A 23,824-nucleotide genomic window follows, 5' to 3' on the forward strand; every position below is an offset into this window, starting at 1 on the left:
CTATCATACTACCCACCCTAATTCCTAAGCTGCACTCCATCTGGGACTTTGCCTGCTCCCCTCAATCTGAGCAGATTCTAAACCCCTTTCCCAAATTGGAAGTGAAAAAGCCAAGGAGGAAGGGATAGTTCTGGAGGTTTGCTGGTCATTTCTTAAGGATCTTGAAGAAGTTATACCACTTAATTCCTAATCTCATTGCTTTTCCTCAGATCCTTTTTTTCCCCTCCCCCTCTCAAAGTCAAGGAGATAGCATTGAAAGCAGACAGAATTGGGGGAGGGAAGGTAGCCCCATCATCCCAAGAGAGGGGGAAGCCTGCAGACTCCTGTCTATAAAAGGCTTTTCCCGGCTCTCTGTCATCATCCCGGGCCCCGCCCCTTCCCAGCTCCATCTCTCAAGCATGCAGGGAATGTCTCCAGCAGCCCCCGGCAGATTGCTCTGTCTTGGTGTCTTTCCCCAAATATGGAGCCTGTGTGGAGAGTCACTGGGGGTGTGGGGAAGGGCTGGGTTTTCTTCCAGCAGGGAGAGAGCTGAAGGGGCGGGCTGTCTGAGGGTGGAGGTGGTGGGGGGGAGGATTGACATCATTGGGCCACCACCAACCTTTTAAACCCCCCAGCCCAGCCAGCGCCCTGTCCTGTCTGTTGGTGTCCTGGGCACAGAAAACATCATTGCTTCTTCGAGCTCTGAGAACTCCTAGTAAGTGTTTTTTATCCTTGGGATGGCGGGAGCTGGGCCTGGTCCAGAAGAGGGCCTGTGGGGTAGGGGGGAGACAAGAGTGATGAGGAAGATGGATGAAGCTTGACATAGGTAGCAGATGACTTGTCATGGTTCAAGGTTTCCTCAAGGTAATTTCCTCTAGCCCTCTGCTCTGGGGAAGGACCACACACCTAGTCTAGATAGGAATGATTCATTAAAAACAAAGTTCAAGAAAGGAGAGACTTTTTTTTTTTGATAGAAACAAGCATAATAGTGATGTTTGAGCTTGAAGACTTGTATCCCCCATACTTCCATAGGAATTCCCAATCCCTAGCTCTAACAGACCAGTGAGCTGGTCACGGGGGATATGGTCTAGAAACCTTTTGTTGAATTTTCAGAGATAAATTAGCTAGTTCAAGTGAACCTAGGAAACGGGGGCCAAAGGTGAAGGACCATTTCCTACCGCAGTTACAGAATGATTGGGATGGAAGTGACTGATGCTTTTTCTGATTGGTGTCTTGGCAGTGGAAAGAGCAAGGGCATGAATGGATGTGTGATTTCTTGAGAATGTGGGAGCAAATGTCTGTGAGTAGATGTCTGGGTGAGAAGTTTGGAGTATAGACGCCAGATATAGAATTACATGAGGCTGTCTGGGTGGCCAAATTCCCTGTTTCTGGAGGTAAGCAGTATGGCTGGGTGCAGGTTCTGTGCAGGAGGGGCCCATCTGGAGCATCAGAGACTCCCAGACAGCTCCCCCTTGGATTGTAGTCTTGGGGGTCCCACCTGCCCCACCTGAAAAACTACCTGCAAGAGACTGGGCTGAGGACAGAACTCCAGGTCGGAGTTCAAACCTAGCCTAAGACGTTTATGTTTACTAGCTGTGTGACTTAGAGCAAGTTTGCCTCAGTTTCCTCATCCATAAAATGAACTGGAGAAGGAAATGGCAAACCACTCTAGTGTCTCTGCCAAGAAAACCTCAAAGCGGGTCACAAAGAGTCAGACTGGACTGAAAAAGACGGAACAACAATTGCAGGAGGCTACTGCTACTGGGGCAGAGATGGGTGGGGTTTAGATGGGTGGGGGTGGGACTTGCCTGGAAGGGGCTGGACTGGGCTGGGATGAGCGCAGCTTCCCAACGTCTTCTTGCTTTCTCCCTCTGGTGGTAACTATGGGAAAGGCATCGGCGAGGTTCTTGGCAAAAATTCCACTGTGTGTGGTTGGGCCACCCCTCATAGTCCCCTGGGTCCAGAGACATTTGCCTGTTTTACTGTTCTCTAGACTCTGATGAGCCTAGATGGGCTACTCCCTTCTGCATATAGATGTGTACCAGAGTAAACAAGTGACTTCTTATTTCCTATGGGGCTTCCAATGGATCACCATACAATCCTCTCCCCCTCCAACCTTCCTTTGGGCCCATCTGGTTCCTTCTCAGTTCTTCAGATCTGCCTAAAACAATATTAATTGAAAAGAATTTGTTAAAGATGAGAGAAGTAAACAGAAATTCTACATCTCTTGCCCTTTGGCTACTGGGTTCTCCATACATTTGTATTAGGCTTTATTCGAATATCCAGAGTTAAGATTAGAGCATAACTAGAATAGTCAGAGAGGCAAACAACTGGCTGTCATGTTTTCTCCCTGGGAAAGGCAGCCACATCTGTAATCCCTGCTGAGAGGAAAGGGGAAAAGGAAGCAATTGAGAAAGGAGAGGTGTGCCGAACACTGCCTTCTTCTACTCTTTCTTCCTCATTTCCTTCTTGTCCCTACATTCACCTTGCCTCCTGGCTTATAACTATAGGTGAGTGCATTGCTAGGTTGGTTCCTCAGGTCCTGGGTGGTTTTGTCTACCTCCCAGGTCCTCCTTAAAAGAAAATAAACTCCTAAAGGGGAGAGGCCATGCCCTTTTTGTATCTCCTCACCCTTTGTGATTGGTACACCCTCAAACTGCTTGTAATCTAATCACCACTGATGGTGGGTGCTTGTGAACAGAGAGAAGGCTGTACAGTACAGGGGGAAAGGCAATTTGCATATGAGAAAAGTCTTAGTGAGGTGGGTAAAAGGTGGTAAGGGTACTTATTCCAGTCCGATGAAGATAGATGAAGTTACTTGACCTACTTAGGCTTGGGTGCTGGATTTTTAACTAAGCATCAGTTACTATGTCTAGGTTCCAGATTTCTAGTTCTCTAGGAATTGGGTGGGAAAGTGGGGGGGGGGGGCTGGTGCTAGAAAACAGAATAGTATTGCCACCCTACTTACTTCAATTGGGAAATAAAGAGGTTGGCAGATCTGTCTGCTTTTCAGATTCACTGATATTGAAAGGAGTTTCTAGGTTCTGGTCTTTAGAGATATAAAGATGAGTATTCTCTCAGCCTTCAAAGAATCATTGCATTTTAGAGCTCAAAATGCCTTAGAGATCAACTAGGTCACTTTTTTATTTTACAGAATGGGAAACTGAGACCCAGAGAAAAGTGATTTGTCCAATGTCAAATAGCCTGTAAAAATGAAAAAGGTTAGAGCAAAAGTCAAGAGATTTTGAGGTCTTGTTCCATGGATAGCTAAGTGGTGCAATGGTTAGGGTGTTGGGCCTGGAGATAGGAGAACCTGATTTCAAGTCCAGTCACAGACACTTAAGCTGTGTTACCTGTTTGCCTCAGTTTCCTCATTCTGTAAAATGAGCTGGAGAAGGAAATAGCAAATGAGGTCAGGAAGAATCAGACACAGCAACACCAACTATGGCACTTGTGAGCTATGTAACTTTAGGCAAGCCATTCTGGGTATCAGATTCATCAATGAAATGAAGTTTTAACTAAACTCAAGTCTGCTAAAGTCCTCCTCATTTCACCTTTATGTTATTTGTTTGGTGGTATTAGCCAGGCAGCTGGAAATCAGAGCTTGAGGTTGGACTGAGAGGAAGGGAAACTCCTTGGATGCAGCCACTCTACACTTCCAACATTGTTGACCCCTGTCCCTGTCCAATGAGGGGAGGGGATGAGCCTCACCCAGGTGGGGTTCTGGCTCCCATAAGGGAAGGAAGTGTCAGACAGGCAGAAAGACAATGCCTCTTCCCTTTATCCTACCTGCTTTCATTCATATTTATCCTCCTCCTCATCATCATCATGCCAGTCAGGCTTGACCTCATAGGATCACATTTTCGTAATTGGAAGGAAACTTAGAGATGATCTAATGCAGTCCCTTCATTCTACATATAAGAAAACACAGGCCTAGAGAAGTGATATGAATTAAACAGGGGAATATAGCTAGTAATTGAAAGAAATGGGATTCAAACTTAACATTCCTTCAGGTAGATACAAGAGTATGTGGCCACACCTATTATAATCCCAGGTCATTCCTTCATTGATACAGCAAAAAAATTTATTATTCTCTATGTCCCTTTTGGCCTATTCAGATTCAGTTCCTTGCCCTGTCCTCCCGTACCAGCATTTCTGCCTTCCGAGGCCTGGTCTCTGCCATTCACAAAGAACCCAAGGCCTTTTTCCATCTCTGGTGCCATTCTGAGCTCCCCAGGGATAGTGTGGAAGCCAACAGTCAGAAGCTGGAGGAAATATGAGGATGGGGAGAGAGGTTTCCATGCTGTGTGCAGATTATTCTTGGCTCTCTCACAATCCCTAGAAGGGCTCTGGTTTCTAGGCTGCTTTGAATTTAGCACTAAAGGCCCGAAGAAGTGAGCTGAGGAATTGAGGAGGGAATCCATGGTGGGTAGCTTCCAGTTCGAGCTGGTCACTCCTCCCCACCAAAGCTGCAGGGAAGATATATTCTAGGAGCTTGGCTGCCTTATTTACCTAAATTATCTTCCAACCTGGGCAGGGCAGTGAGCCATGAACTCCTGGTGGGGGGGTAGGAAGAAGGTCTGTGGATGTTATTGAGTCCTGGCTCCAATTTTTGAGTAGCTGGTAAATTTTAAAATAGAACCACAGGATGGAACACCTTAGTCCACAGGATAGAACACGTTAGTAGACATTAGTCAGATGAAGATAAGAAATACAACAATCCAAATTGGCTCCAAGGTTTCCTTACTTCCCAAAGACCCTTTCTCAGGTGCCCACCTGTAATGATTACATCTCAAGGTTCATGTTATCTCCCCTGCTTCCCCACCTCCCACCCCAGGATTGAGAATGACTAGGAATCTGAAGTTTCCACCTTCTTGCCCCAACAATCTCCGGCTTTCTGTTGAGGCCCTCTAGGATGAGGAATACTGCTCGATGGATGGAGTTTGCTCCAGATAGGGAGTTAGGGAAATGATGACTAGTGGTAAGAGGACCAAGATGAGACCTAATGGAGACTGAGGCAGTGATTGATTATCCAAAAAAGAGTTGAGAGAAGTCTAGAAACCCAGAAGGCTGGTAAAAATTGAGCTAGCTTGGGGGGCTTCTTTCCAGCCAAAAAAAAAAATCCCTTTTATAGCCTGAGGCGTCTGGGACTTCAGCAAGAGATTTTTTTTTCTATTCTAGAGCTGGGACTTGCTCACTTGGGGCAGGGCTCAACACTGCTCATAAAACCCAGGGCTAGAAGGGAAATAAGGAACAGTACTACATTTGGGGTCAGGGGATCTATTTTCTTTTTAATCCTATCTCTTTGTATTGTGTGACTTGCATGGGGCAAATCCATTTCCTCTTCATTGGGCCTCAGTTTCCCCATTTATAAAACAAGGTGGTTAGAATAGTTTCTTTCAGTTCTAAATCCATAACCTCTGTGATTTCTTGCCTCTTAAGAGATCCTTCTGTTAATTTTCTGGGAAGCCAAGAGGATTGCTCATGTCGACCCTAGCCCCCAGTTGGAAGTGTTGGGAAAAGTACCAAGAGATTTTGATATACTACAGACTGGGGAGTCACTAAAGCAGGGAGCAGAGACATCCACTCATCTTTCATCTCTCTTTTTTGACTCTAGTTCTTAACCGGCATGGCAAACAAGGGCCCCTCTTATGGAATGAGCCGAGAAGTGCAGTCTAAGATTGAGAAAAAATATGATGATGAGCTAGAGGAACGGTTGGTAGAATGGATTATTGTGCAGTGTGGGCCTGATGTGGGCCGTCCTGATCGAGGGCGATTGGGCTTCCAAGTCTGGCTGAAGAATGGTGTGGTGAGTATCACCCTTCACCAGGTCAGCTTTGTGGGTGCTAGAAACTGAGGGTGTTGGGGCTAGGCTTTGAGGCTGAATTTGGGTGTTGAACTATGTTCTATACTGGGCAGATCCTGAGCAAGCTGGTGAATAGCCTGCACCCGGAGGGTTCCAAGCCAGTGAAGGTACCTGAGAACCCACCTACTATGGTCTTCAAGCAAATGGAACAAGTGGCTCAGTTCCTGAAGGCAGCTGAGGATTATGGGGTCACCAAGACTGATATGTTCCAGACTGTTGATCTTTTTGAAGGTATGGAAAGGAACTGGTGTAAAGGTATAGATGTGGAAAGCTGGGGTCACAGAATGAAGAAAAAGAAAAATGACAAAGTAGATAGAAATGCTACAAATCTGAAGAAAAATGAAGGGTCTTTCAAATAGTATAGCCTTAAGGACAGGACTTTGGTCATTTGCATCAGGGTCTTGATTACCTCTTTCCTTCTCCCTCCTTCAGGTAAAGACCTGGCTGCTGTGCAGAGAACTCTGATGGCATTAGGAAGCTTGGCAGTGACCAAGAATGATGGCCACTACCGTGGAGATCCCAACTGGTTCATGAAGTATGTAATGTCTGGTGTTTCCTCAGCTAGCTCTGGGCACCATAGAGACTATGGTGGTTGAAAGGGAACAAAAGGTGAAGGGTTTAGAGTGAACTATGGGATTGAATTTGGGACTAAAGTGGAGGAAGAATGGGAAGAGATCCCTTCTTCTGCCCAAGTCACACCCAACTACCTCCTTATTGATTACTGAGCTGTTCTTTATCTAAGGGTAGAGAAAAGAGCAGAGAGAGAGAAGGGAGGGAAATGGGAAAGGGAATGGAAGGAAAGATGGTAGAGGAAGTTGATGAACAGAAGAATGAAAGGTGTGGGGCATATACTCAGGTCCTTCAACCTTATTCTTTTGTCTTCAGGAAAGCCCAGGAGCACAAGAGAGAATTCACAGATAGCCAGCTCCAGGAAGGCAAGCATGTCATCGGCCTACAGATGGGCAGCAACAGGGGAGCCTCCCAGGCTGGCATGACAGGCTATGGGAGGCCCCGACAGATCATCAGTTAGAGGACTAGGGGACTGACCTCTTCCTTTCCCAGTCCCCTGACTCCTCAGTTGCAGCAATCCTGGCTTGCCTGCATTGCCCCACACCCTGAGCAGCTCTAGCCTTGGCCAAGCTTTGAGGCCCCTTTCCCTCTTAAGGGCAGCTCTCTTTCCACCCCAAAGCACCCTTCCGTGGCCTAACCCAAATCTTCTTCCCAATCTCCCTAACTACCTAATACTATTTCCCAAGTCTTGAGGGGAGGCTGGGTTGGGGACCAGTCAGTGTCCTCTTTGATGGCAACAGTCTACAAGGGAACTTCAAGTCCACCCCTCCCTTCCCATTTTGTACATTGGTATTTTGGGAGTTAAAATTTAGAGGAAAAAAATATTGTCAATCATTTCTCACGCCTGGCTAGCGGAGTTTTGATTTTGATAAGCTCTTACTTAGGTAGTGTTCAGGGGGAAAAAGGGACTATGTGTCTCTCTCTAGTGTTGCCCTGGCAGGTAAAGACATGCAAAGACCCCATCTTGTCAGCTCTATGGTGAATTAGAAATAAAGTCCTGTTGGAAGGACTGGGCAGGGGTGGTGCTATGACCTTGCTTTTGGCTGAAGGATGGAAGAGGAGAATCAAAGCATATTGAATCTGTAATTTAACTGAAGGAATGATTAGATGGGGAGGAGTCGGGAGTAAACAGATTAACTTAGAGTCTAAAGTTGGCTAGGTAAGTTTTTATTTTGGAAAAGCTGTGCAGAAAAAAAATCAACAAAATGTTGCTGTGAAAAGAGAAAAATAAATTTAAACCCTTAAAAAAATACTTCAAACCAACAAACCAGCTCTGAATGGGAGGCAGCCAAGGTTGGGGAGGAACAGAAAACCTGAGACATATACCATTATCCCCTAGGAACCCAGCCCTTGCTTCCCTGGGCACTTCACAGAGGACTACAGTGGACTGCAGGGCCAGAGAGAAACATCCTCTCTTCCTGCCCTCAGCTCTTCTCCCACAACCCACAGTCCGCTAATGCCCACTTGCCTCCCTGGATCAGCCCCTATGAAAGCTCTCTGTCATTTGCATCTCTGCTTAGGACGACTTCTCTAGGAAGGCTGGGCAGACTAAGTGGCTTCTCTTTGGGATCCTCCTAGGGGAGGGTAATGAAGGCAGCTCATTCAAGGCAGAAGCTGATTCCCTAGGCTTCAACAACCGGAGCCCAGGTTAAGCCTCCCCTGTGGATGCCTAAAGTACAAATTTCAGGAGGAAAGATGGGAGTGGCAGTTTGAATAGCAATTTGGGGATAGGAGTCTTCCCCTGCTTCTGGCTCTTTATAAAAAAAATGTGTTGGGGAGGGACATCACCTAAGGGAAGGTCCTAGTCATTCCCAGCATGCATTTCTGCACCTTCTCCACTCCATAAATCTCCCCTAAAACAGATTCTCAGGCGCTCTCAACTTGTTTCTTTTGAAATTCTCCTTTAGTGGTGGCAGGTGCCTTTTGTACCCACTAGGCACACTAAGAACTCTCACTTTCCATACCCCCCAGCCTATTTAGAAGAGACAAAGGCAAAGGGTCTGTTTGGCCTGTGGCCAGTCTCATCTATTTTCTGGTCACAAACTGATCTTCCAAAGACTTTATTCTGGCAAGAGGGAGATTTCAAGGTGGGAGTGGTACTCCTGGACTGCCTACTGGGCTGTGGCACCACTCCTCTGGACTATGGCCCTTGGAAGGACCCTCAGTCTCAGTGTATGGGACTTGCTGCCCTATCTGAGTTGGGGGGAAGATGACAGATAGTATCTCTTGGCTCCCCAGTGCCCTAGAAGCAAAGAGTAGGTGTGACTTGGCTCTAGTTCTCCTAGTTCATTCTGGGAAGTGCTACAGAGGGTGATAGTAACTCCTCTGTGATTCTTTTTCCTGTCCCTCCCCAGAAGAAAGTAGGGTTCTTGGACTGTGCAAATTCTGTCCTGAGTTTGCTGTTCCAGAGGGTCAGCATGCCTGTTGTACCTGCTCCCTCTGAAGCAGGTCAGGTTGGAGGTTCTGATGGAGGAATCCTAGAGGTCTCTCAGTGTCCTGGATCAGGTCCCAGTTGCTCTGATCCAACAGATCAGGAGCTTGGAGACCAGAAGTGGGAGGATGATCCTCAGTCTCTATCTCGGCCTCGCCCATGTCCTTGCTATTGTAGAGAGGCACGGATTCCAGTTCTGTCCCTTCCTCCATGGCCTTTCGACTCCTTTGGAGCCACTTGCAGTGGCCTCTTCCACAGGCTAGGTCGAAGGTCACATCTCTCTGGCTCATATACACTTCTAGCAGGTAGTAGATAGTCCAGAAGACAGCAAAGCAACCCAGCAGCATCAGAGTCTGAAGGATCCAGACAACACTGTTAAAGGCTAATTCCCAAGTGCTGAACCCCTTTTGGACATAAGAGAAGTGACTTCCAAACTCTAGGGCTCTAAGTAGAACTGCTTTTAGGACCCCCCAAATTTTCAATTTTCCCCTATCCTAAACTACTTTTTAAACTGCAAATCCACCCTGGGGCAGTGAGTAGATAGAGTATTGACCCTGGAGTCAGGAGGACCCGAGTTCAAATCCAACCTCAGACTTAATAATTACCTAACTATGTGATCACTGGAAATTCACTTAACCCCATTGTCTTGCAAAAACCAAAAAGGGGGGGAGGGGTGGTGGTGGGGAGGAACAACCACCCTGAACCATTTCTATTGGTAACTGGAATTTTGGCTGAGCACTGGTACCTTGAGGGTGTTGGGGGTCATGGTGTAGCCCACTTCCTCAGGAATTTCTAGCCCAGGTGGGCAGGGCAGAGAGAAACCATCGTGTAGATACTTCCCACTCATGGCATCCTCTAGTTGCCTATGGGGGAGAGAAGACAAGAAAATTCAGTTGAAAATGATATCCTGAGGGGCAGCCAGGTGGTGCAGTGGATAGAGCACTGACCCTGGAGTCAGGAATATCTGAGTTCAAATCTGGCATCAGACCTTAATAATTACTTAGTTGTGTGGCCTTGGGCAAGCCACTTAACCCCATTGCCTTGCAAAAAAAACAAAAAAAAAGAAAAGAAAAAAAGAAAATGATACCCTGAGACTTCTCAGCCTCAAACATTTCCACTTGTCTTATAGCTGAGGAGAATAAGGCTCCACAGCAAGGGAGAGAAGGAACAAGTCTTCAGTTAGCCAGTGGCTCTGCTCACTGACCCCTCCTCTCATTTGCTGGCTCCCACATTTCTGAAAGCTGGGCCCCTGGCCGGCCTGTTCAGTCTGACATGCACTCAGTTGGTCAATAAGCATTTATTATGTGTTCAGTGTTGGGGACATATGCAGTGGTTTCTCCCCATTTGGCATCCTCTTTCCTGCTCCAAAAGGCCAGGCTTACCTTTGCCTCTCTTGGATGTCAGTCAGACTCCACACGGAGCCGAAGAGTGTCAGCTGCCACTGGTGAAGGACTCCAGCCTGGAGGAGCTCATCTCCTAGGGAAGAAGAAACCATGAGTCAGGGCTGCTCTGCTTGTCAGACCAAAGGAAATGGACTCTGTCCTTTCAGATTTCTATAGATAACAATTCAGAAACATTGGAAAACTTGGTCTCATGATGGCTCACTGTGTGACCTTGAGTTAGTTACTTCCTGAGTTCATTTTCCAGTAAAAAATGGGAATAATAAATCAATCCTCCACTAGGCTAGGATTGGTAATAATGAATAAGAAAATTCCTGAAAAATGCTGTCAGCAAGGATCAGATATGTTAAGGGGATGCCTCACTTTCTCCTCTGAGATATGAGGAGGGTACAAAGTGGATCTAAGCTAAGTCAGTCCATACCCCCATGTCTTTTACCTCTGCACCGTGACAAATCTGTTTTTTCAAAGAGGAACATGGACAATTCTTCAGGGAATGTTGCTAGCTCCATACAGAGCCAGGTAGGCTCTAGAAGAGGGGAGAGAAGGCTTACCCACATCCCTGATGACAAGTCTATATAGGCCCTTAGCACGTTCCCCCCAGCACCGAACTGTGGAGAAGGTCCAATCGTCGAAGCCATTGGGATCTCTGCAGAAAAGCAGGAAGGAGAGCAGGGATGGTAGGCTGTGGGTGACAGGTCCTCCCCACAAAGGCATCATGCTCCTCTGCATATGGCAGGAAACCTAATGTGGCTGACTCTGGGAGTGGGTGGCACACTGAGGGTGAGCTAGGCTTTCCTTCCCCCATAGAAGGAGATCTATGAGTGGCTGTTTTTGGGTGGCATGAGCTAGATTGGTCTGTTTCCTGAGCACAATGCCAGGTTCTCTCATGTTAAGAAGTACCCAGAACCTCTTCTGGGAGGTTTGCTTCCCCCCAGAAACAGGATTTACTGTGCTGCAAAAAGAACACTGAAGGGCAGTGGTCCATAGCTAGCTCTGGGGACATACATACTTGTCCAAGGTTCGTGGGGCCCCAATGAGGGACATCATGCCACTGGGACAGAAGAGCTTCAGCTCTAAGCTGCCCCGACGGGGGTGGCTGATGGAGACGGTCACTGCCACATGCTCCAGTGTCCTCAGGCCTGACATCTCCAGGTCGCTCTGGCTGACTGTGGAAAACCAATTAACAAAATCCATAAACATAACAGACAATTATCAATTCCCCTCCAAAAAAATGCTCTAACATTCCAAACATCATTTTTTAAGTCACACAGATCCCAAATTTTAGCCACATACATTGATTGAGTGCCTGCTATATATAGAACATTATGTTCCTGCCCTGCCATAATGGACAGTGCTTTTAAAAACAACAAACATGCTATAAATAACAACTGAATTTTACACACACATAACACTAAATATATCAGAAATGAGTGGGCAGAGAATATAAAATCCCCTCAAATTTATAGTATTTTAGTGCTGAAAAAGTTCCAGACTAATTACCCTGTGATGTAGGTGGTGCAAGTATCATCAAGCCCATTTTATAGATGAAGAAACTGAGACTCACAAAGGTAGCAAAAACTTGTAGTCAATAACTGTCAGAGCTGGGATTCAAATTCAGATCTCTCAAATTAACCTCTGTCTTTTGCTATTATATCACAAGGCCTCTCTATAAGAATAATTGTAGCCAGGTGGTTTTAGGCTCACAATACTGATATTTTGAATAAGGCATTGAGAGGGAGGATAGAGAGTTATAGTCTTATGAGATTTTGAACTAGAAGGGACCTTAGTTATCTACTTTAGGGATTCCTAACCTGAGGTCCAAACCACCTAAAGAATCCTTAAACTTGGATGGGAAAAAATTGATATCTTCATTTCAACATAATTAGTTTCCTTTGTGATCCTTAGTATTTTATGCACTTAAAAACATTATTCTGAAAAGTTGATCAACAGACTTCATTCACCAGGCTTACAAAAAAAAGTTGAGAACCTCTAAGTTAAGTCCAACTCTGTCAATTCTACAGGAAAAAAAGAACCAACCAAAAAAACCAAAAACCTGCTCAGGAAGGTAAAGTATCTTGCATATGTTACCCAGGATATAAGTAATGAAAATTTGAACCTGAGTCTCAGAATCTGAAAGTTGGAAGGGACCTCAGGTAATAATTAGCAAGATGATAGAGAAAAGACAGCAACTTTCCTAAGTTCTTCCCGCAGCTCCTGTGAATACCTTTAAATAATGCCATACAACAATTTCTGAAGGACAGAGTAAAATAATTTTCCAGTCAAAGACAAATAGAAGGTCAGCAGGAAAGGTCAGTCATACTGGGTAAGAGAAGAGCACAGTCCAGCCCAGGCCCCAGCAACCTAGAAAGTCTTGGGAACCACTGAATGTGCGATGGCTGTAAGTTACTTCTGGAGTTCTCAACTGGGGTCTCTTTGCTGGTCCAGGGGGTAGGATTCTGTTTTTCTGCCCATACTCAGTCCTGGGTCATAGTCCTGAGTGACAGTCCCAGGAGAAACGCTAGAACAACAAAGTTTGTAGGCTGCAATGGGGCAGAAACCCTTGTGACAATTCCAGGGCACAAAAGAGTGCTTGTGGTCATTCACAGACCAGAGCATAGGCCAGGAGAATAGTAAACATCTTACCACCTTGGAAAAACTAAAAACTTACAGGTACTTAAAATATCTCTGAAAATAGTCACAAAAACCCCGAGGCCTGGGATTGTGTCCTACACTGGAAGCAGAGTCCCATTATAATGAAGAGTTAAAAGTCAAGAAACAGATTTGAAAAATGAACAAACAACAGAAAAAAATTTTGACCATAAAATATTACTATGTTGACAAGGAAGATCACAACATATATTGAGAAGATAGTAAAGTCAAGGATCCTATATCCAAAGCCTCCTAGGAAAATATGAATTGGTCTCAGGCCATGAAAGGGATCAAAAAGGATTTTGAAAACCAAATAAGAGAGGTAGAGGAAAAACTGGGAAGAGAAATGAGAATGATACATGAAAAATCATGAAAAAAAACAGCTTAATAAAGGAGATACACAAAAATACTGAAGAAAATGACACCTTAAAAAACAGACTACTAGGTCAAATGGTAAAAGAGGTAAAAAAAAGAATGCAACGAAAAACAGAATTGGTCAAATGGAAAAAGAGGCACAAAAATTCACTGAAGAAAAAAATTCCTTAAAAATTAGAATTGACAATTGGGGAATGGCTTAGCAAACTGTGGTATATGTATGTCATGGAACACTATTATTCTATTAGAAACCAGGAGGGATGGGAATTCAGGGAAGCCTGGAGGGATCTACATGAACTGATGCTGAGTGAGATGAGCAGAACCAGAAAAACACTGTACACCCTAACAGCAACATGGGAGTGATGATCAACCTTGATGGACTTGCTCATTCCATCAGTGCAACAATCAGGGACAATTTGGGGCTCTCTGCAATGGAGAATACCAACTGTATCCAGAGAAACTGTGGACTTTGAACAAAGACCAAGTATTATTACCTTCAATTTAGGAAAAAAAAACTGATATATTATTGTTTGATCTTGCTATCTCTTATACTTTATGTTTCTTCCTTAAGGATATGATTTCTCTCTCATCACATTCAATGTGGATCAATGTATATATCAGGGAAACAATGTAAAGACTGGCAAATTGCCTTTTGTGGGGGGTAGATGAGGGAATAAGATCAGGAAAAAATTGTAAAACTCAAAATAAATAAAATTAAAAAACATTAGAATTGAGCAAATGGAAGCTAATGACTTTATGAGAAATCAAGAAACAATAAAACAAAATTAAAAGAATGAAAAAAGATTTCATACTGTGAAGCATCTCAATGGAAAATTAGTGACCTAGAAAATAGATCCAGGAGAGATAATTTAAAAATTACTGGACTACCTGAAAGCCATGATTAAAAAAAAATGCCTAGATCTCATTGTTTAAGAAATTGTCAAGAAAAACTGTCCTGATATTCTAGATCCAGAGGGTAAAATAGAAACTGAATGATCATCTCCTGAAAGAGATCCTAAAATGATAAAGGATATTAACAATCAAATTCTACAGCTCCCAGCTCAAGGAGAAAATACTGCAACAAGAAGCAGAAACAATTCAAACATTGTGGAGTCAACAGTCAGGATAACACAAAATTTAGCTGGTTCTACATTAAAGAGGGAGGCATAAGAGGGAGATTACAAGAATCATCTCCCCAGCAAAACTGAGTATATGCTTTCAGGGATAAAAACAGATAGTCAATAAAACACAGGACTTTCAAGAATTCTTTTTTTTTTTTAAAAAAATAAAAGAAATTATTTCTATGGGGAAGGCTATAATAGATCAACTCTGCTAAAGCTACTAGAGCAAAGGGACTGCAGTAAGAAGTCTGAGGAGAGTATATGAGTGGGAGATGTAAGATCTTGTATGAGTTTAGATATGTTCAGCAATGGACAAATATGGTAGGTTCTGGATCCAAACAGCATTATGGTGTTTGAGGAAGACCATACCATAGTAGTGGTATATTGAAAGAATGGACCAAGGAAAAAAATAGTTGAAGAGAGACTATATAAAAGTTACTGAAGCAGATAAATCATTGGAAAAGGTTATAGCATGAAACTTGGTCTAGGGTCATTGCAGCTTGATTCTGCCCTACTTTTAGCTTCTGTTTTTCCATAGCTCAAACTATGTGAGGTATTATAGAAAAAGTCAATCAAACAGGATGGACTGGTCTCTTAGCTTTGTATGTATATGTGACTTTGAGCAGGTCTCTTAACCTATTTGATCCTCAGTTTCCTTATCTATAAAACAAAGGATAACAATATACATACTATTTATCTCCTCAGGGTGTTAAGATCCAAAGGGATTATCTATTTTGCAATCATAAATACTTGCTGGGTGGAGACTAGGAAGAAAGACAGGTCAAAAATGATTCCAGGAATTCAGTGTAAAAATGGGAAGAATGACAATGCCCTGAAGAGAAATGAGGAAAGCCAGGAAGGAGAGATGGAGAGATGAGGACTGGTTCAATTTTGGACATTTCAGATACTGCTGGGTCACCCAAGTAGTGCTGGACAAGATGACACAGAATAGAGACAAAAAGAAGGGAAAATTTCATAGAGATAGGGTTAGAGACCTGAAGTCAATGGGATTTAGGGCCTAAGTAGAGTACCTGGTAAGCAACAGAGAACCCTAGTACATATACAGCCAATGTGAATTTGTGTCGCTCAAGAGTGACAACACATGTATGTCCACTGGTCTTCTATTCATTTAATCAGCTGCGAGATGTTTCTCTCCTCAAGTTCCACATTCATTCCCCTGAACTAGAGAAGAAGTCTGAACTGTGGTCATTCCACTGGTAAGTGAGCATGGGAAGTGGAAGTTGAAGTCATAAATGTGGACAAATTCAATTAAGGAAGAAGCACAGTGGGAGAAGGGCAAATGGTTATAAAGATTTTAGAATACACCCAGAGTTGGGGACTAGAAAGAGCAGCAAGCAGAGGAGACAAAGAAATCTGTTAGAGAAGTAGCTCCCTTAACAGCCAAGTGTCACAGGAGATGGAAGAGAAGAGAATTCAAAGAAGGGTAGTAAGTCAAATATTGCAGGAAGGCTAAGAAAGAAGAATGCCTTGATATTTTCTAATGACAAAAACAAATAGCTGCCTAAATCTCCAATGATTTGAATAAAGTTGAATGGCATGGGGGGGTGGGGAGAATTCTTTTGTTCTTATTCCTGAGAACTGGAAAGGATGTTCATCTATTCCAATCCTTTCAAGTTACAGTTGAGGACCTGGGGCATTTTGCTTCCTTTGACTCCACAAAGGTTGAGGTTAATCCTGGAGGGTGGAAAAGGGTTTTTAAAAGACACTTCAGATAATAAAATTATATTATAAAGCATCAATCATCAAAACTGTCTGGCATTGGCTAAGAAACAGAGTGGTGGATCAATGGAATAGACTAGGTGCAATAGTAGGAAATGTTTGGAGCAATCTGTTGTTTGATAAACCCAAAGAGTCCAGCTTTTGGGATAAAAATTATCTCTTTGATAAAAACTGTTGGGAAAATTGGAAGTTAGTATGGTAGAAACTTGAATTAGAACAACAACTCACATCCTATACCAAGAGAAGATCAAAATCGATACAGGATTTAGACATAAAAATACAATATTATAAGCAAACTAGGAGATACAGGAATAATTTACCTGTCAGATTTATGGAAAGGGGAGCAATTTATTTATTTATTAGATTTTTTTTTGAAGGCAATGGGGTTAAGTGGCTTGCCCAAGGCCACATGGCTAGGCAATTATTAAGTGTTTGAGGTCGGATTTGAACCCAGGTACTCCTGAGTCCAAGGCCGGTGCTCTATTCACTGTGCCACCTAACCACCCCCAGGGGAACAATTTATGACCAAGGAAGAGATAGAGAACATCTTTAAAAACAAACTAGATAATTTTGATTACATTAAATTAAAAAGCTTTTGCACTGTAACCAAAACCACTGTAACCAAGATCAAAAGAAATGTAATAAATTAGGAAACAATTTTTACAATTAGTATTTCTGACAAAGGACTCATTTCTAAATTATATAGAGAACGAAGTCAAATTTTCAAAAAAACAAGCCATTCCCCACTTGAAAAATGGTCAAAGAATATGCAGAGGCAATTTATAGATGAGGAAATCAAAGCAATCCAGTCATATGAAAAATTACTCTAAATCATTACTTATTAGAGAAATGCAAATTAAAGCATCTCTGAGATACCATCCCAGACCTATCAGACTGGCCAATATGACCAGAAAGGACAAACATCAATGTTAGAAGGGATGTGGAAAATATGGGACATGCATTGTTGATGGAGCTGTGAACTCACCCAACCTTTCTGGAGAGCAATTTGGAATTATGCCCAAAGGGCAATAAAAATGTGCATACTCTTTGATCCAGCCATACCACTACTGGGTCTATACCCAGAAGAGATGATGAAAAAGCGTAAAAACATCACTTGTACAAAAATATTCATAGCAGCCCTGTTTGTGGTGGCAAAGAATTGGAAATTACATGAATGTACATTAATTGGGGAATGGCTGAACAAACTGTGGTATATGTATGTGATGGAACACTATTGTTCTATTAGAAACCAGGAGGGATGGGAATTTAGGGAAGCCTGCAAGGATTTGCATGAATAAATGCTGAGCCAGATGAGCCAAACCAGAACAACATTGTACACCCTAATAGCAACATGGGGTTGATCTTTAATGGACTTGCTCATTTCATAAGGGCAACAATCAGGGACAAGTTTGGGGTATCTGCGATGGAGAATACCATCTGTATCCAGAGAAAGAATTGTGGAGTTTGAAGACCAAAAGACTATTACCTTTAATTAAAAAAAACAACCCTGTTATCTTATTTAATTTTGCTATCTTAATATTTAATTATTTTCTCCTTAAGAATATGATTTCTCTCTCAAAACATTCAATTTAGATCAACATATATCATGGAAACAATGTATAGCATGGAAACAGACTGCCTTCTGTGGGGGGTGGTGGGAGGGAAGCAAGATTAGGGGAAAAAATTGTAAAATACAAAAATAAATAAATTAAAAAAAAGATACTTCCGATCAAAGGTGCTGAGCTGAATTGGCCAGATTCCCAGGTGCCTCCATGAATAAATGAGCAATAACCTGTTCTTACTTCTCAGTTCATTTGCTTCCCCAAGTCATTCCAACTCTTACCATATCTTTGATCCTCTTCTTTCTTATAAATTCTGGTTGACTTCAAATTTTTTTTTGACCCAGTTGATTCTTTCTAGAACCCCTAATGTAGAAATTCCCCCTCAATGCTGCACATCTGAAATTACTGTTTTAGAGAGCGTTCTGGAGAAGGTACTAAGGCAATGAAAAGTCTGTTCGTGGTATCAGAGGCCATAGTACTTCAAGGTCTATCGACCTGTCTTCAAACCTGTCCCTCTGTCCACTCAGTCATGCTGGCTCTGTTGATCTATGTTAAGAATTCCATAATACTTTTGAGGTTAAAAAAAAACAACAACACTTGATTTAGTCATTAGGTGGACTCTACTGAACTTTAAATGGTTCAGATTATAGAGGCCTCAGGAACTGGTAGTAATAAAGGAGGTGAAGCGGGGATGGAGACTTCCCTCTTTCTTCTTCCCTTCCATACTCCAACTAGCAGAGGAGGTCAGCCCTAAGGTCTGGGTCCTGTTTAATTCTTTCTTTTAATCTCAAGAGTTTTCAATTCTCCCTCTACCCCCACTCACAGGACTAACTGTGACCTCTCCTCCCCAGACAATGAGTCATCTAGGCTGGGGTGGGGGCGGGAAGTGGCTTAGCTCCTGAAAGCCCTGAGGAAGACCAAAATTTCAAGAGTGGCTGGGAGCCAACAGAGTCACAAAGAACCTAAGGAAGTCCCAGTCAGGATGACAAAGAACAAGATGAGACTCCTCTACCTTTCTTCCAGCTCTAGGCAGGATCACAGCAATGCCAAGTCCTATTCTTCCCCTTCTAGGGGTTTACAACTTGCTGGCTGGCTGAGTTCCTATTTGGAGGAAACTCTAGGTAAAATCCTAGGGAAAGCATTCATTTAGCAGGGAAGGAACCCAGGGTCTGTGTGCTCTTTACTCTCTAAAAAGAACCCCCCCCACCACCACCAGTTTTCTACTCTACTTTTTTTTTTAGATTTTTCAAGGCAATGGGGTTAAGTGGCTTTGCCCAAGGCCACACGGCTAGGTAGTTTTCTACTCTAGATATGATATTTCCTAATGACAAAAACAAGCTGCCTAGACCCAGAAGGTTCTGGAAAAATTTGTCAAAGGGCAACAAAGAAGAGTTCTCATCCCCTGGGAATCAAAAACACCTGAAAAAATGAAAGGGATGTTAAATCTATTCCAACCCTTTTGTGATACAGATAAGGGGACTTGGGATCTTTTGCTCCCTTTAGCTCCACAAAGGTTTTGAGTACTCCCAGAGGGTAGGAAAAGGTTAAAAGATACTCCAGCTCAAAGATGCTGAGCCAAGGGGCTCCAACTGGCCAAATTCCCAGGAACATTCACTTCTCTGCCCTAGGCAGTTGTTTTCTAACCATTCCAAGTCAGGATTCCTTTTATGAGATATGAAGTGAATCACACCCTTACTTTTTCTTCCATGCAGTGGAAAACTGAAAAAAAATAGATATATAACTGAGGGAGACAGAGAGACCCCATTGCTTCTCTGATAACTTCTAAAATGAGGAATGGTCCATTCTCACTTCTTAGTTCATTTCTGTTACCCCCCCAAGTTATTCCTACTCTGAGTCTATCTTTGATTCTCCTATCTTATAAGCTCTAGCTGGGTTCTAACTTTTTTTTTGGGGGGGGGGTTCAGATGTGATTTCTTCCTCTGAGGAAACCCCTAATGCAAATTTCCTTATTATCAAGCAGCAGAGTACTAAGAAGCCAAGTTATATCTCCATGGTTCCACTGATAGAAAGTGTCATAAGATGTAGTCCTTAAACCTTGATCTAACTGACTTCAAGTCTGGTCCTCTGTCCACTCAGTCATACTGGTTCTCTTGATCGAAGTTAACAATCTATTAAGTTTTCAAAAGCATTTTCTTCCCAACAACCCTCTAAGGTAAAATAAATATTATCATCTCCTTTTTACCAATGAAGAAACTGAAGTTCAGAGGTTACCCCACCTGCCAATGGCTGTGTGAAGCAATTAGTCCTGGAACTAAGGTCTCTAAGAAGAATGATTCCAAGGTCACCATCCTATAAACTCTGGCAGTTCTTTCCCTTACTGAGGTGGAAGAGGATGCATTCAGAAGCCAGACCATAGATGGTTCTGGCAGGCTAAGGATTCCAACCCTAGCCCGAGGTCATCATTTTCTAGAAATTAGTGACAGCTTGATCCCTGTGTAAGGACTGCATCTTCTAGTCCCATTGCAGGTAGATAGAGTGGCATGTGGATAGAGTGCTGGGCTTTTAAACATTTGATAGTTATGTCAATCTGAACTCAACTGTATGACGGGGATGATAACAACCCCTATGTTATACGTCTGTCGTGAGGATCAAACAAGATAACATCTGTAAAGCACTTCCCAGAGTGCTGGGCACAGTATAGGTCCCTTAATAAAGATGTGCTCCTGTTCTCCTTTCCCTTCCCTTTCATTTGGAAAATAGTCTAGTTTCTTGTCTTGCTAAGTTCAAATACTGGCTCTGTCATGTACTGTCATTTACTATCTATGTGACCTTGAATAAATCACTTCACCTCCCACTTTTCTCCTTGGTAAAATGAAGGGGTTGGACAGGATGGTCACTGAGGTCCCTTACAGCTCCAGATCTAAGCTATGATCTTGAAGCCAGGCTGGAGGTGGGAAGAAATGGCATTGAAGCCCATAGAGAACTTGCTAGCTTCCTTCATAAAAAACAGAATTCAGTAATCTTCCTAAATCAAAGAAAAAAGTTTTGGCAGTAGGGACAATTCTAAACAGAAAGGTTTTTCATGAAATGAACCTAAAGGATCAACCACAAATGAAGGACAAATGATTCCTGCCCTGGGAAGCAATGGACCTTTGGGATTTCAAGAAAATCATCCCTAAACTCTGTCTACTCTCTTTCTGTCCTAATCCCACCCCTCCTACCAGTCTCTCCAATGGTTTGCTTAGCTACTCCCTTCCCACTAGTAGCAGCTAAAGAGAAAGGTCTTGTTTAAGCAGCAAAGGGCCAGCCAACTCAGAAGCAGCAACATGTCCTAAAATGGTCAAAGAAAACTGCACAGGTTTGGCTGGGTCTCAGTCCTCCCAATGGGGGAGGGGAAACTGGCTTAATTTCCACACCACCCGCCCCAAATTTTAAACCCAAGATGAATATTAACCTTTTTTCTGCTGGCTACTTACCATTCCATAGGACTTCCAGGGAATGGGGGGACATTGGGATTCTCTTATTCTCTTTTAACATGGGACTTATGTATGAAGCTAAGTAAGGGACAGATGTCCAAATCTATTCAAGAAAAGCAGAAAGTAGGGATTACACACAGTCAACACAGACTCTATTTAATATTGTGTAGATTGTCCTAGAGAAGACAGTTCTCAGCTGCCTGAATCAATTTGTAAAGGGTATCTTCACTCTTTTCCTTTCACTACATTTCTTCCCTATTCCCTTCACAAATTGCTAGGGGGGCTTCTGCTGACATCATAGAATACTACCCATGACTCCAGGTTAAGGAATAGGAGTTGGAAGTTAGGACCAGGATCAAAGATGAGAAATAGAACAACAGAGTGAGTAGGCTTTTGACAAGTTACTGATAGCCTAGAAGAGCCAGGTTCAGTCTTGGGACTGAGTTTTTCTATCTGTAAAATGGACTTCACCTCCGTTGAAAGTTTGAGAATCTAAAGTCATATAAGGATTAATAAGTAGAAAGTCTGTCCTCTATTCACTGCTGAAAAATGACATCAAGAACACCCCTGGAGGCATTTCACTTTTCATTACCCTAACAATTCACTATTTTCCAACATGACAGAGCATTTAGCTAAGTTCCTCTAGGTATATTCTTAGGGTTTTTCTTATGGTATATATATCTCTAGGTCTACCCTGTCTTCTTCTTTTGGTTCCTCTGAACTGGGGAGGAGATCCTCTTAACTCTTTTCTAGTTCCCCACTCAGGTAGATGATGAAAGGCCCCTTGCTCACCTTGGCAGCATTGACAAGCCTCCAAGCATTGAGCAAACCAAAGCCATGCTGGTGACTGTGGCTGAAGCCGGCCTCATTGGTGTCCCAGTCAGCACGGCGATCTTCATACTAAAAAGAATACAGACCTAGTGGGAACTGCAACCTTTGAATGGAAGCTAAAGAATTTAACTCTCTCTGTAACAGAACTATTATCATCCAGTCTTCCTTCAAGACCATAAAGAATGAATTTCCTGGAAAGGGAATCTCATGATGTTTAGAACAAGCTTTTTTGGAGCAAGGATTCAAAGGTACCATAGACAAGGAACCTAGCCAAAACTAATCAGGGATAGACATTAATGAATTCTGACTCAGAGAGAAAGACTGGGTTTCTCATACCTACTCCAGATTCAGAACACATCATCCACATGCTGCTATGAAATGAACATTCAAGAACAATCCCCTCATCTAGATAGGAGGAACCTGACATCAAGAAAGGGTTGGTCTAGTTGGTCAAAGAAATCTGCACAGGTTTGGGTGGATCTCAGCCCTCCCAATTGGGGAGAGGAAACTGGCTTAATTTCCACACCACCCGCCCCAAATTTTAACCCAAGATGAACATTAACAAGCCTAACTTGTGTTGACTCACACAGCTAGGAAATGGCAGAGGCAGAATTTGGATCCAGGTGTTTTTTATACTTGATTCTATTATATGACACAGGCACTAAAGCCTAGACTCAACTTGAAACCTGTGGCTACCTGGCAACTATGGACCCTGGAAATAAAAGAACACCAAAAAACCAGTCTCTGGATCCATTTAGCTCTGAGTTAAGTCAGCTTCCTTGCCTACCCATTGGTTCCTTACCTGGGTAGCTGTGAAGACAATGATGTGCTGGACATCCCGCCAGGTGAGGCATGGCCTTACCTGCAGCATCAAGGCTATCATGCCAGCTGCCAGTGGGGCTGCTGCTGAGGTCCCAGTGTGACCTTCAGTGCAGCCTGTACCCTTCTGCAAGTCCCAGTCAGTGGTCACCTAGAAAATACAGTCAAGGGAAGAAAAAGGGGCAAGGGTTAGCAGGGAAGGGGTAACAAGGGATATGACTGGTTGGATGGACAGAATTTAGAGCCTGACCCTTCCCTAATCAGAGATGCTTCTTGACCATAAGAATGTCTGGATTTCTGCAGCCAATCAGTGAAAAACTAGTCTTTTAACCCCCAAATGAATGAATATTTGTAAAAAGGACTTGGCCCAAGGCCTAGCCCACAGCAGGTGCTACATGATGCTCATTTTCTCTCCTCCCTATCCTTGGGTCTTCCTGTTTCCCCCTAGATGCTGGAACCACCATGGAAAAGGGGAAAATGAAAACTACAGGAAGCTGTACAATGTGCTGGTGGGACCTGGATGAAGCTTGAAACAAAGACAGCATTTTCCTGCTCCTAAATGATTTTAGTCTTTACCCATCCCACTTCCACACAAGAAAAAGAGGTAATGTCCAGGGAAGCTCTTGGATCTTGGTTGACAGGAACAGCACCTCCAAAAGAAGCTCTCTTGACAGCCTGGCTGTGGGGACCAGTGTAACATTACTGGTGGAAACAAAGAGAGCTTGTTCTGGAGAAATGTTGCCTTCTCCCTGACTTAGCTCAGCTGAGGCTAGGGGCTTGACATTTACTCCTGGCTTCTACCCTGGCCTTATAGAGGTCCTTAGAACAAGATGCTTAAAGGCCTCAATGACTATTATCCATGGGATAGCCTTGCTATCCTTTCTCCCTGACTCATCTTTCCCCTACCTAAGGCTGGGAAGGTGGAAGGGAGAAAAGGATTTGGAGTTGAGAGAAATATTTTAAATTATCTGTCCTGGTATCAAACCTATGCTATTCTTCTCAACTCTGAAGAACCTATGTTCTCAGGCCAGCAAGATCCTATCT

General features: G+C 43.3%; 2 protein-coding genes across 6 annotated transcripts in view; one reads left to right on the plus strand and one right to left on the minus strand.

Moving 5' to 3' along the window:
* The first annotated feature begins 584 nt into the window (after positions 1-584).
* TAGLN (transgelin) lies at positions 585-8,278 on the plus strand. Its single transcript, XM_074216768.1, has 5 exons — positions 585-694; positions 5,597-5,788; positions 5,899-6,076; positions 6,278-6,380; positions 6,731-8,278. The coding sequence occupies exons 2-5, from the start codon at positions 5,609-5,611 to the stop codon at positions 6,873-6,875; spliced, it is 606 nt and encodes a 201-aa protein (XP_074072869.1). The 5' UTR covers positions 585-694; positions 5,597-5,608; the 3' UTR covers positions 6,876-8,278.
* Positions 8,279-8,459: 181 nt separating this feature from the next.
* Positions 8,460-23,824, minus strand: part of PCSK7 (proprotein convertase subtilisin/kexin type 7) — a 34,367-nt gene continuing 19,002 nt past the window's right edge. For all 5 annotated transcript variants that reach the window (XM_074216760.1, XM_074216761.1, XM_074216757.1 and 2 more), the window contains exons 10-17: positions 22,764-22,931; positions 21,923-22,030; positions 21,131-21,233; positions 11,256-11,412; positions 10,798-10,892; positions 10,229-10,322; positions 9,592-9,709; positions 8,460-9,199 (exon numbers count right to left, since the gene is read on the minus strand). In XM_074216760.1, the coding sequence (XP_074072861.1) occupies positions 8,828-9,199; positions 9,592-9,709; positions 10,229-10,322; positions 10,798-10,892; positions 11,256-11,412; positions 21,131-21,233; positions 21,923-22,030; positions 22,764-22,931 (1,215 nt within the window). In that variant the 3' untranslated portion in view covers positions 8,460-8,827. The remainder of the gene's footprint in view (positions 9,200-9,591; positions 9,710-10,228; positions 10,323-10,797; positions 10,893-11,255; positions 11,413-21,130; positions 21,234-21,922; positions 22,031-22,763; positions 22,932-23,824) is intronic.

This window comes from Macrotis lagotis, chromosome 1, assembly GCF_037893015.1.
Source record: "Macrotis lagotis isolate mMagLag1 chromosome 1, bilby.v1.9.chrom.fasta, whole genome shotgun sequence".
NCBI classification, from domain to species: domain Eukaryota; kingdom Metazoa; phylum Chordata; class Mammalia; order Peramelemorphia; family Peramelidae; genus Macrotis; species Macrotis lagotis.